We start from the raw sequence: 15,000 nt of genomic DNA on the forward strand, positions 1-15,000 counted from the left end.
AGCGTAAATTATGTATTTCTCTGCATTTGTTGGAAACATTTGAAATGATCTAAGTACAAAACTGGACAAAATATATAACATATGTCTAACATTTTTTCATACATTTTAATTCAGAGATGTTACATAATATACCTTTAACTGTTAATTTACCATGCATTAATTATGGGTATTATAAAGTGCTACCTGTATGAACATCAAGACTGCAACAGTTATTTTATTTACTTATTGCTCTTTTGATTATTTTATTGATTATCCAATTAACAATCCAGTCTAAAAAATGTCAATTGCTTGATATGCATAACAGTCCAAAACCTACAAATATAAAGAAAAGCAGCATATTCTGAACAGCTGAGAGGCTGAAACTACACAATGTTCTGTGTTTTTGCCTGAAAAATAACTAGTTGAGGGTTACCTTTTTTTAAGATGAACTAATCAATTAATTGGCCAATTGTTTCAGCTCAAATTAACATTTGGTTCTGGCGGATCAGTCATTTAGGAAATCCATTTGAAACCCTAGAAACACAGCCATACAAATCATTAATTTAATTGCATTTTGTTTTGGTGAATTGATACCTCATTAATTTTAAACTATCAACTCCTTACCCACTTTGTGTCCTGGGCTCTCATTTCAGAGTCTGACAGCAACTCAGACAGCGACATCTCTGGGAAGAAAGTGAAGGAGTCAAAGCTGCTGCCGTCTGGATCATCGAAGAAGGAGACAACTCCTCGCAGGCTAACCAAAGGCCCAGAACTACTGAACACCTCAACCAATCACACCGCCACCAGCTGCTCCCCTCTCAACCTGCAGGTCATCAAGTCTCCCACCATTGTCACCAGCTCCAGTGCCTTGGCCTATCACAGCTCTCCAGGCTCTTCCTCTTATAGCCTGGCCTCTCCATTAGGTAATGTAGTTGAAAAAATGTGCGTGCAGAAAGTGTAGGTGCCGCTTTTTAATAAGACTGCCCTTAAAATGATTTATAAATGGTTGATTATTAGGTTATTAATTAATTAAACACAATTATAAACAGCTGTCATACATCATTGTGGGCTCACTTTTTAGGAAGATCCCGTTACTGCTTCTTGCTAATGAGTTACTTCCATTCACGACTGCTAAAATGGAGCCGTCTTATAAAGTAGAAAATGATGCATGCTGAAAATGGCAAGATAAACAATGTGGCCAAAGCCTTAGTGTATGAATCTGCCTATGTTGACCTTTTTATCTAATGTGTTGTGAAAGCTTATTAATTTGTGTCTATAGTCTAATTAATAACGTCATTATAAACCATTTCTAAGTGTTGCAGGGCTGAGGGTTTTAATAGGAGCTCATATTACAAAAAAAAGTTGTGGAAAATAAATGTTTGATTGTGATGTGCAGCAAAAGAGAGGTGAGATGTGAGAAGTTACGGAAAGTTTTTTTTTTTAAAATATGTTAAACAGAACATTTTGTTAATTATGACCTTTGCTGCTAATCCTATAGGTGTACATTGTTCATTTCATCATACAGGCAAGTGTTGTACCACTAGGGATGGGTGATCTGGCCAAAATTGCAAAGACCATTCACAATCTAAATTGCAATCTTTTTTCTCAGATTTGAAATGCTCTATAGACTTTAGCCAGGCTTGAAAAAGCCCATGACTTCCCCCATTTGCACCATTAAAACACAATATTGTAATAAAAACACAGGTTTCAAAATGGTAATTAAAACCTGGGCTTAATTTGAAACTGTAAACACAAGCCAAAAGGTAAAATAATCAGAACATATCACTTTATCCAACGATTACTCCTGTTCCCCCAAAACTTGAAAACCTCTCCAATTCAATTTCTAACCAGCCCTTGTTGGCCACTAACCACATGTCGATTCACCACCTGTTAGAGCCCTTTCAGCCAGGTTTCAGAACTGGTCACAGTATAGACACAGCACTTTTACTGGGTAACCAGTGACTTCTAGATGTTGGCTCATTCTGGAGCCATCAGACTTCTGATCCTTCTGACCTAAGTGCAGTTTTGGATTTTGAGTCAGCCCCTTTTTCCAAATTTTTGGGACGTTTACAGCTTTCCTGTCAGTCCTACTCAACGCCAGTAACACAAGAAGTCCCACAAAGCTGCGTTTTTGGCCCACTGCCATTTCACATTTACATCTTGCCTGTTGGTCATCTTTAGGGAATATGAACCAGAATTTCACTGCTATGCAGATAATACACACATTTATACATCAGCCAAGCCTGATATGACTGACTCCTCCCTGATCCTCTCTGCAAAAGTTGATTTTTTTTAAACTCAACTGTTGTAAAACAGAGACTATTCTGGTTGGTGCTGTCTCAGCTAACTAAATCAGTATCTCCATGGTCTCTCATCTGAAACTTTGGTGTCTTGTTTTGTTTTTAATTCTTCCACCTCTGCAATATAGCAAAAAATAGGACAATTTTTTCCACCACCTGCTGCTGAAATATTAGTATATGCATTCATTATATCACTCTATTGGCTTGTTTAGATTGCACAGTGCATTGATCCACTAGTTATGTGAAGTTTGAAGAGACAAGACATAAATACTGCCTGAGAAGTAGCTTGTGGAAGCCTCGGATCACGATCTTCATATAAAATCGTCTGATTGCCCACCCCTAAGCACCACAAAAAAGACATAACAGTGTTTTGTTTTCCAAAAGCAAGAACAACCCATCATCCTCAGATGACTGTGAAGAGGGGTTGTTAGTTTTAGGGAGGCAGGAAGGAGGCGGTTGGTTGTCATGGCCTAACTGGAGCTCTGAGGTCCTGTAGGTACATGCCTAAGAGCCCTGACAAGTTGTTTGGCACAGCAACGAGGTTAATTTCCGCCCTCTTTTCAATGCGGAGAGATTACTCAGATCAGAGAAAATAGGACATATGTGCCGCTTGCCAGGAATGTTCCAAGCAGACATTCCAGTGTTTCCTCTATGTAAGTCATTTTCTCCTTCTGCTATTTTTAAAAGGGCACTCTTATGTGATTGCAATACAGCAGCCCAGAAACCTGTGTAGAGATTTAACTTCTGTGGTCACATGTTGCTGGTAAATGCAGTTTTGAGAAGTGCACATGTTTATTTCTGGTTATCTGCCAGGTACAATTACTGGTGAGTTCAGCAGCTTTGAGTGCTGCTACTGTATGTGTGAGGTTTCCAGTCATAACTTGTGCTGTCAAATTGATGGTTGACCTCTGTCTTTTCACAGGCTTAGGGAAGAGGAAGAGGGTGATGGATGAGAAGGAGTTGATGATACCTCTGGAGTTGGGGTATGTACAAGACCGGCTGAGAGAAAGAAAGCTCTTGTAAAGCAGCAGTGTTGAAATGTAACTAAATATATTTACTCGAGTACTGTATTTAATTAGAATTTTGAGTTTTTTATTCCCAATTTCTACTAGAAACTTTTTAATTCCTTCTTAAAAAACAAAAATATATGGATTTTTATTAAGTGCGATGTTTTGTTAGAAATGAATTTACCTCTTGATTGACAGAAAATTCGTTGGCAACTATTTCGATAATGTATAAATATTTTATGGTACTGTCTTAACATTTGAACCACTTTAAGCTATTTGTAATAATTGATTTGGAAAGTTTGTTGTTGTTGTAATTGTGATGGCATTTCTCACTATTTTAAGAATTTTTACAAACCAAAAAAATCAATCAATTAATGGAAAAAATAACCATTAGTTGTAGCTCTATACATTTAAAATTCGCCCCACCTTAATCAACAGCAAAACAACAATGATGTAATGTAGAATAGTATAAGAGATATAGGGGACGTTTTTCTGCATAGAGTACTTTTACTTTTGATAAGTTAAGTACATTTTCCTGATTATACTTATATTAACAGTTTAAATGCTGGACTTTGACTTGTAAGTGAACATTTCACATGATCTGAATACTAATCTTTGAAATTCATGGTCACAAATGTCTAATATGCACTCTCTTTCTGAACAACCATGCTATTTTTTCGTTCTTTAAAAACCCAGGTGGCGGAGAGAAACAAGAATGAAATCGGTGGCGGGGCGGCCGCAGGGCGAGGTGGCCTACTACGCCCCTTGTGGCAAGAAACTAAGGCAGTACCCAGATGTGATGAAGGTACCGCGGCCTCACAGCGCTGCAAATTTAATTTTTATCCATGATACAGAAGCAAATGTTTTGAGGCATCCAGATGAGCAGTTGAGTTTGTAACAGGGATTTACAGTAGGAATCATTGTGGGTGGGATGATTTATGATTTATTATGGAAGGTTATTTTTGCTAATAATTGCAACACTGCTCACCCACGTTTCTCAAACAAAAGCTTCTGTATCAGGGTTTGTTGTATATTATCTGTGTTATCGCTCCAGCTGCAATCCACCCCCACCCCCACCCTGCTTTCTGTGACCCTAATAGTGAGAGATGATATTCTTAGATTCACTTCTTGTGTCACTTTTCTCACCTCTCCTCCCCCCTAAAGAATGATGAATGGTTAGTGTTGGGATGCACAGCTTCGGCCCCTATTTGTACAGAATATTATGGTCTATAATCTTCTTTGTTTGCCTCATCAAAAGCTCAAGTACGCCAATCGTGAGAACTGCCTTTGAGTGTACAGTAGTGGTGCAAAGAGAAAAATGTGCACTCATTCACTCACTGCTAGTCAGTCAGAAGGCAGTAAAAAGCTGAGCATGGCCACAGATAAATAAGAAAGGGCTTGAATTGTGCACCCCAAGGTCAGAACCGTTTTTCTCCCCTGAGAGCTTTTGCTCTTTTTTTGTCCCCTGGCTTTTATAATGATTAGTAGCACTGCACAGATGCTCACTGTAACCTAACTCCCTCCAATCTAGTCCCCTCCCAGTTGCTTTTCAATGTCGCTAATTTTCGCAATTTTTTTTTCCTGCCTAAACCAACGCCATTATTATTTTCTCTTCTGTAGTATCTATCCAGAAATGGAATAAGTGGCATCACGCGTGATAATTTTAGCTTCAGTGCAAAGATAAGGGTTGGTGACTTCTATGAAGCCAGAGAAGGACCCCAGGTGACTGCCTTTCATCTCTCTCTCTCTCTCTCTCCCTGATCCCTGTTCATCTTTTCATCTAGCGGCAGGCAAAGCTTCATGCAGCAGTCACTGTCAGGGCATGGATAGGAATCAACCAAAAGCCTCAGTAGTTCTAGTTCATAGATCTCTCACTGTGCATGGATAAATGTAATAATCAGCTGACATTACTTCCACAGGTGACCAGTGATATATGTCATGTTATGTGTCTGATACACAGAGATAAATAAGAAAATAGATGTATATATATTATTAGCAGAATAGAAGAAATACTCATATGCAGTGCTGAGGGGCCAGTGAAAAAATAGATGATGATTTAACACATTGTTTAGTCAGATTTTTTCAGTGTATTACAGAAAATACAATGATCATAATCATACTTTAACTCCTGTTGTAGATTAGTCTATTAAATGATGAGATTGTTCCTTTGTCACATTTAATGATCTTTGTCAGCATGTTTTTCACAGTTTCATCTCTTCCCAATCTCTCCATCTTTACTCTTCTTCTCTCTGTAGGGTTTACAATGGAGCTTGTTGAAGGAAGAGGAGGTCATTCCTCGTATTTTGGCGATGGAAGGTCGCAGGGGTCGTCCCCCCAATGCAGACCGTCAGTCAGCAGGCGATGGCGCCAAAGGTAACCGGCGGAGGAAGGGACGGCCCCCGAATGTTGGCGACCCGCTGGTACCTGAGGGCCCCAGTCCCAGCGAGGTCAAACTACTGCGCAAACTAGAGGCTCAAGGTTAGCAGAGGAAATGAGCCCTGAAATATGTTTGTCCTAACTGTGTGTGCCATTAATCAAGCAGCCATTATTCATGTAGCAAAGGACAATGAAGGGGTTACAGCTGGAAATGTTATTTTAGTATATGGAGAAATAATTTTTTGTCTGTAACAGATAATTTTCTAGATCAATCAGGATTGTTAGGGCTGTCATTATATCAGATTTTCACTACACCAAGGGTCTGTCAGGCCTTTCAGGCCATGGACCCAGTAGCTGATACAGAGACCTAGCAGGGACCCCTTGCTGCCTATATTGCATTGAATTTTGGGGTCTTTTTCTCTCTCAACCTGACCCACTTTCATTGGCGGTTTTTGAGGTGGAGGGTATGTCTGCTTGTGAAGTTACGAAACGATCCATTGTGGCACACAAGAGTGTCTGTACATTTAGGGTAACGATACAACTAATTACTCGGCCAATATTTGTCAATTATACGTAGCTTGTGACTCATGTGACTGCATGAGGATTCATGGGTAGCCCGCTCAATATTGTGCAAATCATATGTTAGGGGTTATTTTTTATGGATAGTCTGATTTATCATTGCTCATAATACTCATGCTAATGTGTCATTTCAGACGTTTTTTAATTTTCTGGCTGAAAAAACGTGTCAAACAATAATGCAGTGGACTTCCTAGTCTACCCCTAACTGTTATCTTGCCTTTTTTGATATAACTTTGTTTTTATTTGCCTTTTAAAACAGCCATTTATAATAAAAAGTCAGTTAATACCCTTGCAGAAATATTTTAATCAGAAATATCTCTGTTCTTTTGGTGTTCATGGCATATTGCATCATATATGTTAGTCTTTATTCGGAAACAGGAGGAGGATCTGTCCCTAATTTTGTCTAAATTTAACACAACCTAAAGAATAATCTCAGAACAATCTCTGTGAAATGTGCAAGGTCAGTCTCCTGAAATTTCTCACTGATTATTGCCTTTATGCAGAGATAGCCCGACAGGCTGCCCAGATGAAACTGATGAGAAAACTGGAAAAGCAGGCGCTGGCACGCGCAGCCAAAGAGGCTCGGAAACAGCAAGGTAAACTCAAGTTTGTTTTCATCTGTGTTGTTAACAAGAGCTCAGGGACGTAAGGATGGTAGCAGTGGTTTTTCGGCTGGTCACTTCAAACCTCTTTGATCTAAATGGGTAAAGTAGGGCCTCTGGGGACACTCATGCTGCTTATATAGCCTTTGTTTGTATGTATATACATATTTATTTTCATCACTTTAAAGCACAAGCTTTAATCTTCTTTCCGCTCTAATCTTTATTGCTGTCGTGCTGCTGGCTCCAAACACTATGCTTATACAATACATTTTTTACTATACCCAACGTCAAAGATAAACAATCAAATCAAAATCCCAAGACTGCGTGCTTAGCCCTTACTTAAACTCAGAACAACAACCAGACATGATATATATATACAGAAATGTATAATGTACCAATAAGTTTAAACTGGAGAAGACCATTTTGATCTGTGCTGCCATTATTACAACATCACTTATATATATTTTAATTCAACTTTGCAGCTGTTAAAATTCCCTTTATATGGAAATGAGCTAAGATCCATTGCATGAATTTGGTGACAATGGTGACCCAGAAACTAAATCTAAGCTGTCTTGCCTGTCTAAAATCCAACAGTCCCTGGTCAACTCACAATTCAATGCCTCCGTGGATGTTAATAATTCAGGTCAAGAGGAGGGTTTAGACCTGGTTATAGTATAATACCTGCTACCTGCAGTCTAAAGCTTATATTGATGATCACAGCATTTATTTTAGTAGGGTGTGTATTTTTAAGGGCTAACCTGGATACCAATTATTAGTATTTAAGAATATTGATAACCAATATTTGAAACCGCTATGTATTTGCAGTAAAAATTTAAATCTTGGTGTCAAAATTTAGGATAACAGAAACTTAGTTGCAATACCTTTAAGCATATGTTAAAACTGAGATAGAACTTGTCAACATTATCTTAAAACAAAAAGTGCAGCGTGCTGCCAGCACCATTTTTAAATTTAAAGCTACTACAAGGAACTGTCATATTCTGTTGCTTTTGAAAGCCCCTGTGGACAAAAACAGTAGTGTTTCCTCTGCCATGCCCACAAAATATAACACCAAAAATAAAATAACTAAAAATCTTCTCCTTCTTCATTTTAGTTGCCTAACGTACCACTCACTGTAGCCTTGCCTGGGAAAATGTAAACACAGGCTTGTTTCATAGAGAATCTGAACCGGCGGCAGTCATTAAGAATAACTGTATAGAAATAGCCAGTCTTCTCAAAGATGGTCTCTTTTACTCATGTAGGTCATATAGAGGCATCATTATTAAATTGGCACTGTTTTGCAACCATTATGAAACTCCTTGCAGTATGTTAAAATTAAAATTTTATCAGTCCCTCCAGGATTTCATGGTGTTTTGTTGCAGCATAAAATGCCTGATTTCATGGCACCTTTCAAAAAAATTGTGATGTGTGATGCATTGTTTTTAGGCATTTTTTTGTGATTAAATTTAATCAGCAAATGGAAATTTCATTTTAAAAAAGTTGGATTTTTTTGATAATTCAGTAAAAATCAAGGCAACTTACAGGGAAAATAAAACCACAAAATATTGAATAATAATTGTAATAAAACATTTGTTCATTGAGACGTATGTGCACGATGTTTGCACAGAGTCTCCTATGGTTGGTGAAACTCACAGGAAGCTACAATTATTAAATTTGCTTAAAAGCTCCACAAAGTTTCATGAAGCAAAAACAAACAAAAAAATGTAAAACTGAAATTTGTTTTGAAATGCCTTTAAGGTTATGTCTAAAGTAGTGCATTTTTAAATGAATAAATCTTACTGACAGTTAAAAAAAACACAGGTCCTGATAATTGTTAAAATGCTACATAGCATAACTGATCCCTGTTTTTTAGATAAGTTGCTTTCTGTCTATTTTATTTCTATGCACCTTGCTAATTAAAGATCTAAAGGGACTTAAGTTAATAAGCGACTTCACTTAGAATTTTACCTTCTAATATTTTTTAATGATGTAGATCATTATTTGAATGAGTATGTTTGTGTGTTTTATTATTGTTTTGTGTGACTGACTCATCTTAGTTGTGATCTAGTTCTCAGAATTTCTTGCCCTCCCATGCAAAATACGCCTTGATCTCTGTGAGACCTTCTGCATCAATAAATCTTAACATCTGCAAGTCTCCTATATATGAATACGGTTGGGAGATCTGTAGTTCTTTTTTGTAGACACTAATGTAACACTGACTTGACTCTTGTAGCTATCATGGCAGCGGAGGAGAGAAGGAAGCAGAAGGAGCAGATCAAGATTCTCAAGCAGCAGGTGGGTCGGCTCTTTACATGTGTGCTGACAAATCTTTTCCCTCCGTTGCTCCTTATCTAAGTGTCCTGACACACGTAGTCCCCCTGTTCACTGCAGGAAATGCTGAATGGTTATTTTGTGATGCTTTAAAGCTTTTGCTTTTTCAATTACCATCATTACTTCTGCTACTAAACTTATTGCTCTGTCTTTCTGCCCACCCCAACTGGAATAGAGTGGCTGGAAAGTGATTTTATCTCCGGATGTTTTCCGATGTCTAAAATATTAAGAGATTATGTTTTTTTTTGTTTTTTTTTAACAGGAAAAGATCAAGCGTATTCAGCAGATTCGGATGGAGAAGGAACTCAGGGCGCAGCAAATTTTGGAGGTACAGAATCTGATCCAACAGCACCTCTGATTAAGCAGAACATTCCTGGATAGCTCAAGCCCCTCAGTCTATAGTGTTTTAATCTTCCTAAAGCTCATTACTGAACAGCAGCATGCATTGGAGGGAGTTGCGTCTTCTTAGGCATAATTCCACATGGAACTAATGCTAAATTGGTCTTGGTTGACGGCTGTTGAATATTAAAATGGCTGTTGCTGCCTCTTCAGACCTTATTTAAATTGGACAGAAAAGTCTTTTTTTTCATCAGACAACAGTAACAGTTTAGCATAAGTGGGTCGAGGGAAAAAAAGGTGCTGTTTTCCACACACGCAAACACAAATGCAAAGATGCATGAGCACACACACACACACACATATGCAGGCGCACACAATTATACTGTAGGAGCTTCAAAGTGTTTTAGCAGGACTAAATCAATTTTGAGTTGACACGGTTGACAAGCCACTCTTAACGGGAGGCTTCAACATATTCACAATTAGGTGTTAAAGAGATACATTATTCATTCGCTGTGTTTTACAAATTTCACTGGCATTCACAAGCATAAAATCTTTGCTCAAACCAGAAAACTGCAAACAATCAGTTAAAGTGCAGCAGAGCCCTCACCCAAGACTGATTGATATATGTCTGTCTGTGTGATTCTTGACCTTAATCTTTATTCATAGGCCAAGCGCAAAAAGAAGCAAGAAGCCGCCAATGCCAAAATATTGGAGGCTGAAAAACGCATAAAGGTATGTTTATGATTTTAAATAAAACCCTTGAAACAGATATAAAATTACAGTTGCTATAAATATTCATACATTCGTCTCTTTTTAATCAAAAGTCACATGGATCAGATTATTTCATATGTACCATGATGTCGGGCTTGTTCCACTTAAGAAGTGGCTGGCAATAAAATTAGAGCGGCCCTGTGAAACAGGCTGAAATTCCATCAGTCTGTAGTGATTTTCGTGATATTGGCACAATGGAAGCATATTGATTTTTCCCTCATCTTCTCTTTCGTGCCTTCAAGGAGAAAGAATTGAGGAGACAGCAGGCGGAGATTCTCAAACACCAGGTAGGCATTTGCTACAACTTGCTCAGCCTCTTGAACGTAATAGTTACTGCTGAATAAAACCATTTACCTCAAACTTCAACTTGAATAGGAATGTGCAGGAGTGTGTGTGAGTGTGAGTGTATGTGTGTCTATGTGCATTGAAGTATAGGCATGTGTGAGCAAATATAGATATATATATACTCAGCTCAACAAAAATTTAAATGCAACACTTTTGTTTTTGCTCCAATTTTTCATGAGTAGAAGTAGATCTCAGACTTCTTCTGTGTACACAAAAGGTTTGTCTGAAATTAAAAAAAAAAATGGACAGGCTTGCTTTGGAGTGGTCACAATAAAAGGTCACTCTAAAATGTGCAGTTTTATCTTGGAAAAAAAACATTAATTAGGCACTGAATTATTACTGTTTCACATAGGGCTAGAGATCAAATTGTTTTCCCCAGGAGGACAAAGTCTTGACCAACCTTACTATGCCTCTGATTGGATGTCCCTCCTTATGCCTAAATCTTAACAACCCAACCAGAGTAGAGAGAGTAGGGCCGGTCATGACCTTGTGCACCTCAGGAGGCAGGGGATTTATTTGCAGTTATTTTTACTGATGTTGCAATTGCAAAATGATTTGTAATATTAGAGGTAATGATAACTAATTTCATTTTCATTGAAAAACATATTAAAGGAGAAATATGTAATATATTTCCTGTAATAAATCATAAAATGGCCATATGTCATCAGAGAATAAAGAAACATGCCAAGTTGAAACTTCTTTCAGCAATTACTTCTTTGACAACCATGCTACTACACCAGTGGTGTTATCCTCCTCCTCCTCATTAATAATCATTCAGAAGGAGTAGATGTTTGTAATGGTTAAATTGAATAAAATGTTAATGGAGTCTGGCAGGTCTCAAAGTCCAGAGTGTGTATTTTCAGAGCTGTGCTGATCAACTTACAGTGGAGGACTTGTTGCTGCTTCTTATTGTCAAATTACAATGCTCGTCTCGTGCTCCTTCAGTGTTCCTGCAGCCTGCCTGAGCTTCCTCATGTCCAGGGAGGAGGGGGCAGGAAGAAAAAACTCCCTTCAACTATAGATCATATATCAAATAGATATGGCACCAACTCGCTTTTTGGCCTGGAAAGATGTTTTCTTAGGTCTTTATAATATGATGTGTTGGCCAGTGTATCTCTGCAGCATACAATATTTAATATACACATTCTGCCTTTAACAAATATTGCACCTCCTGCAATTTGAAACTTGCAGTACGCCATATTGCGATTTCAATAAAATTTCAATTACTCATTCAGCTCTATTCAGTGCCTCATAAATGTCTTTTTCAAGATAAAACAATCTTTCTGGTGTGTTTAAGAACAGCTCGGAAAAATCCCACTGATTGTGAAAAAAGTGTGTGCACAGAATAAGTCTGAGATATTTAACCTCCACTCAAAAAAAGTGTTGCATTTATTTTTCTTTGAGTATAAATGTGGTTAATTACCAAACATCTATTTAAATGAACGTCTTCAGTATTTCTCTTTATTAAAGCCATTCTTATTGGTATTATTGGATATTACTTCTGTTCCATAATATTTTGCCAACTCTCTCTGCCAGGAGTTGGAGAGGCATAGACTAGATATGGTATGGGTATGTTTATTTTTGTACATCTAACACCTGCATCGTGTAACTGGTTGTGTTATGGTTGTCATAGCAATGCATTAAGTGTAGCACTGGCTGCTGTCATACTACATTCTTCTGCATGGCTTTCCAGCAAAACCAACAAAAGAGAAAAAAGAGTCAGTATGCTGCCTCCATCTGCTCGTCCTGAGGGACAACTGACCCTGTCACGGTGGCCAGGCAGCTTCTGCCCCCCCCCTCCCCCCATCCCCCCCCCCCACCCCTTTCTATTCAGAATGCATTGCAAAGACTGCTAGCCAATCCACACTCACTGTCTGAAAGTGCACTCGAGGAGTTTCCATCCATCACATACATTGTCTAACTGTTGTATTGGAGTAGCCTGTGTTACCCATGAGTGCTTGACGATTTCGGCCCAGACATTGAGCTTGTGTCTGTTCGTCCGTGCATCTGTTCTTGCAGTCCACAGAGTGCTGGACTTTAACCTGCCCCATCCCAGCCTCTCTGTCATTCACTGTTCCTGTACTCTGCACAAAGAATGAAAAAAGCTACTGAGAATCATTTTGTCTTCATGGCGGAGGCATACTTCAAAGCAGTTTGGTGAGGGTTACAGCACGAACGTTGCTTGAAAATAGACTGGACAGACTGTAGAACAACAATATAATCAATTCCACCATGGGGACAAACATGGTTCTGTGTAGCATTTTATTTTTGGCCTGGCTGTCTTGCTTGTAGCCCTTCTCACTCATACACATTGACTATGTTAATATGCATACAACATTCCTGTTTTTGTCTTTAGTCTTAAAAGGACAGTATTCTCATAAAGCTGTTTACATGGCTAATGATAATGAATATTCCTCTAATATTCTTCAATATATGCAGCTCTGCATACTCCACTTATGGATGCTTTTTTGCATCAAAATGATGCGAACATAGCCTCCGTCTTTCTTTCGTTAAATTGCTCTTGAAATTTTCTTGAAAAGGTCATTGTTGTGATATTTGTCCATAGCCAAAAACCTGTTGATATCTTCATATTTGGTAATGTTTCGAAGTTAAAAAAAAAAAAAAGCTGAGAAAACATATGATTTCAAGGCAACAGCTTTCAATAGATTTTTGAGTTTTCAGACTGAAACTCATTAAGTTTTGAAATATTATTTATCTTATTATATTTTGAAAGTTAAATGGTTGCAATTGAAAATATTAAATTATTAATTGTCATTCACTTTCATTTAAGTGATTTTACTCAACAGTTTTTAGAAACATTTTTAGGGGGTTCTAAAACTCAAAGATTCAAGTTTACCTAAAGAAGAAAAGTTAATTATCTCAACATAACGTTATTAGTTGGTAGAACTTTTTTAAAACTTAAGAGTTTGAGTTGGGCTCAAAACTAAGAAATCTATTGCATAAGTTGCCTTGAAATTTTGAGTTTTCTAAACTTTTTTTTGTTTTTACAGCGCTTGCCTAAGATAATTCTTACAGTAAAATTTAGACAAATTAGGGACAGATTCTCAGAATCAATTATAATTCACAAAAACTAGCATGTAGTGTACAATTTGTGTATCATTAAAATTATTAATCTTTATTCACTTTAATTTCAATGAGCTGACTCAACTTGTTTTTCGGCGTGAGGTCTAAAACTCAAAGATTCAAGTTTATCTAAAGAAGAAAAGTACATTAACTACAACAAAACATTTTTAGTTGGTAAAACTTTTTTCAAGTTTTAGTTGTGCTCAGAACTCAAAAATGAAGAAATGTGGTCTTTTTTTGCGGCATGTCTACCCAAGCCTTGCAGACTGTTAGCTTGCCTGTTTATGATCAGCACAGAGCTGACCGTGAACAGGCAAGAGGCCACATGTCACAAACTGCAGTAAAAACCCCAACTGAGACGTGTATGAACGTTCTGTGTACATGTACAAAAAGTGCTCCTAAAACCAGAATAATACCAGCGTATCCCACATGTCTTAATCAGAATATGCTCCGTTCAGAATAAGATCTAATTCAGAATATCCAGCTAGAATGTGCTGTTTGCATGACCTGAATCAAATTCAGAATTTTTTGATACTCTGAATAATCGTGGAGAATCGGTGTGCATGTAAACACAGTCAGCTGCGGCTGAATCCACAGGTCTGCCTATCTGTTTCACAGACTGCACCTTCACACAATGAAGGGGGGCAAATTGAGAAACATGAAATAATCCTGGTATTTATGGTTATCACATTGCAATTGTATTGCTTTTGATTTATTGTAGTTTGTTATCATAGTAGGCCTCAACATATTCAATGTTTTTGATGAATTGGAAAGCTAGCAAAAAAGCTGAATGCCACAGGCTTTATGTCCTTTTTGAAGTTGTCCTTTTTGAAGTTTTTCCATTTGTAGATAAATCAAACCAAGAAGGACACAGAAATATTGTAGCAGAGTGCTTGGCATCTAGCCTGAGAAAACAATCCTCACACAAACAGCACATTTTTAGTCACTATGTGCTGGAAATGTCCTTGGCAAGCCCTAATAGTGGCAATTGTGTCTTTCTGGTGGATCACAGAGGGAATGACAGCCTGATACGGTGGAGCGGGAAACCTAAAGAGATCAAATGAAATGATAGTCAGTCACCGGTGATTCCTGTGCCCTTTCGCAGTAGACTGTGTATCATGCACCAAAGAACAACATAGATGTCTCATCCTCAACAGTCACACACTGTGCTAATACTTAAGCTGCCAAAACCACTGAGGAGGAACTGCTCTGTTTGAAGCTATCCTTTACAGTACCACCCATTCGCATTTGTCGTCCCCTCACCAAATATTATGAGAATGATGTGTCAAA

The 15,000-nt window shown here is 37.9% G+C and overlaps 1 protein-coding gene across 9 annotated transcripts in view; it reads left to right on the forward strand.

Moving 5' to 3' along the window:
* The window catches only part of baz2ba (bromodomain adjacent to zinc finger domain, 2Ba), a 103,727-nt gene that overhangs the window by 70,920 nt on the left and 17,807 nt on the right, over positions 1-15,000 (forward strand). For 2 of the 9 annotated variants that reach the window (XM_084714779.1, XM_084714746.1), the window contains exons 10-20: positions 633-902; positions 3,202-3,262; positions 3,983-4,091; positions 4,907-5,008; positions 5,542-5,764; positions 6,745-6,837; positions 9,074-9,135; positions 9,434-9,499; positions 10,177-10,242; positions 10,524-10,568; positions 12,163-12,195. In XM_084714779.1, coding sequence (XP_084570905.1) covers positions 633-902; positions 3,202-3,262; positions 3,983-4,091; positions 4,907-5,008; positions 5,542-5,764; positions 6,745-6,837; positions 9,074-9,135; positions 9,434-9,499; positions 10,177-10,242; positions 10,524-10,568; positions 12,163-12,195 — 1,130 coding nt within the window. The remainder of the gene's footprint in view (positions 1-632; positions 903-3,201; positions 3,263-3,982; positions 4,092-4,906; positions 5,009-5,541; positions 5,765-6,744; positions 6,838-9,073; positions 9,136-9,433; positions 9,500-10,176; positions 10,243-10,523; positions 10,569-12,162; positions 12,196-15,000) is intronic. The other 7 variants (XM_084714805.1, XM_084714755.1, XM_084714798.1 and 4 more) reach the window with 4 other exon arrangements.

Source organism: Lutjanus erythropterus, chromosome 1 (genome assembly GCF_056507025.1).
Source record: "Lutjanus erythropterus isolate fLutEry1 chromosome 1, fLutEry1.hap2, whole genome shotgun sequence".
Classification (NCBI taxonomy): Eukaryota; Metazoa; Chordata; class Actinopteri; order Lutjaniformes; family Lutjanidae; genus Lutjanus; species Lutjanus erythropterus.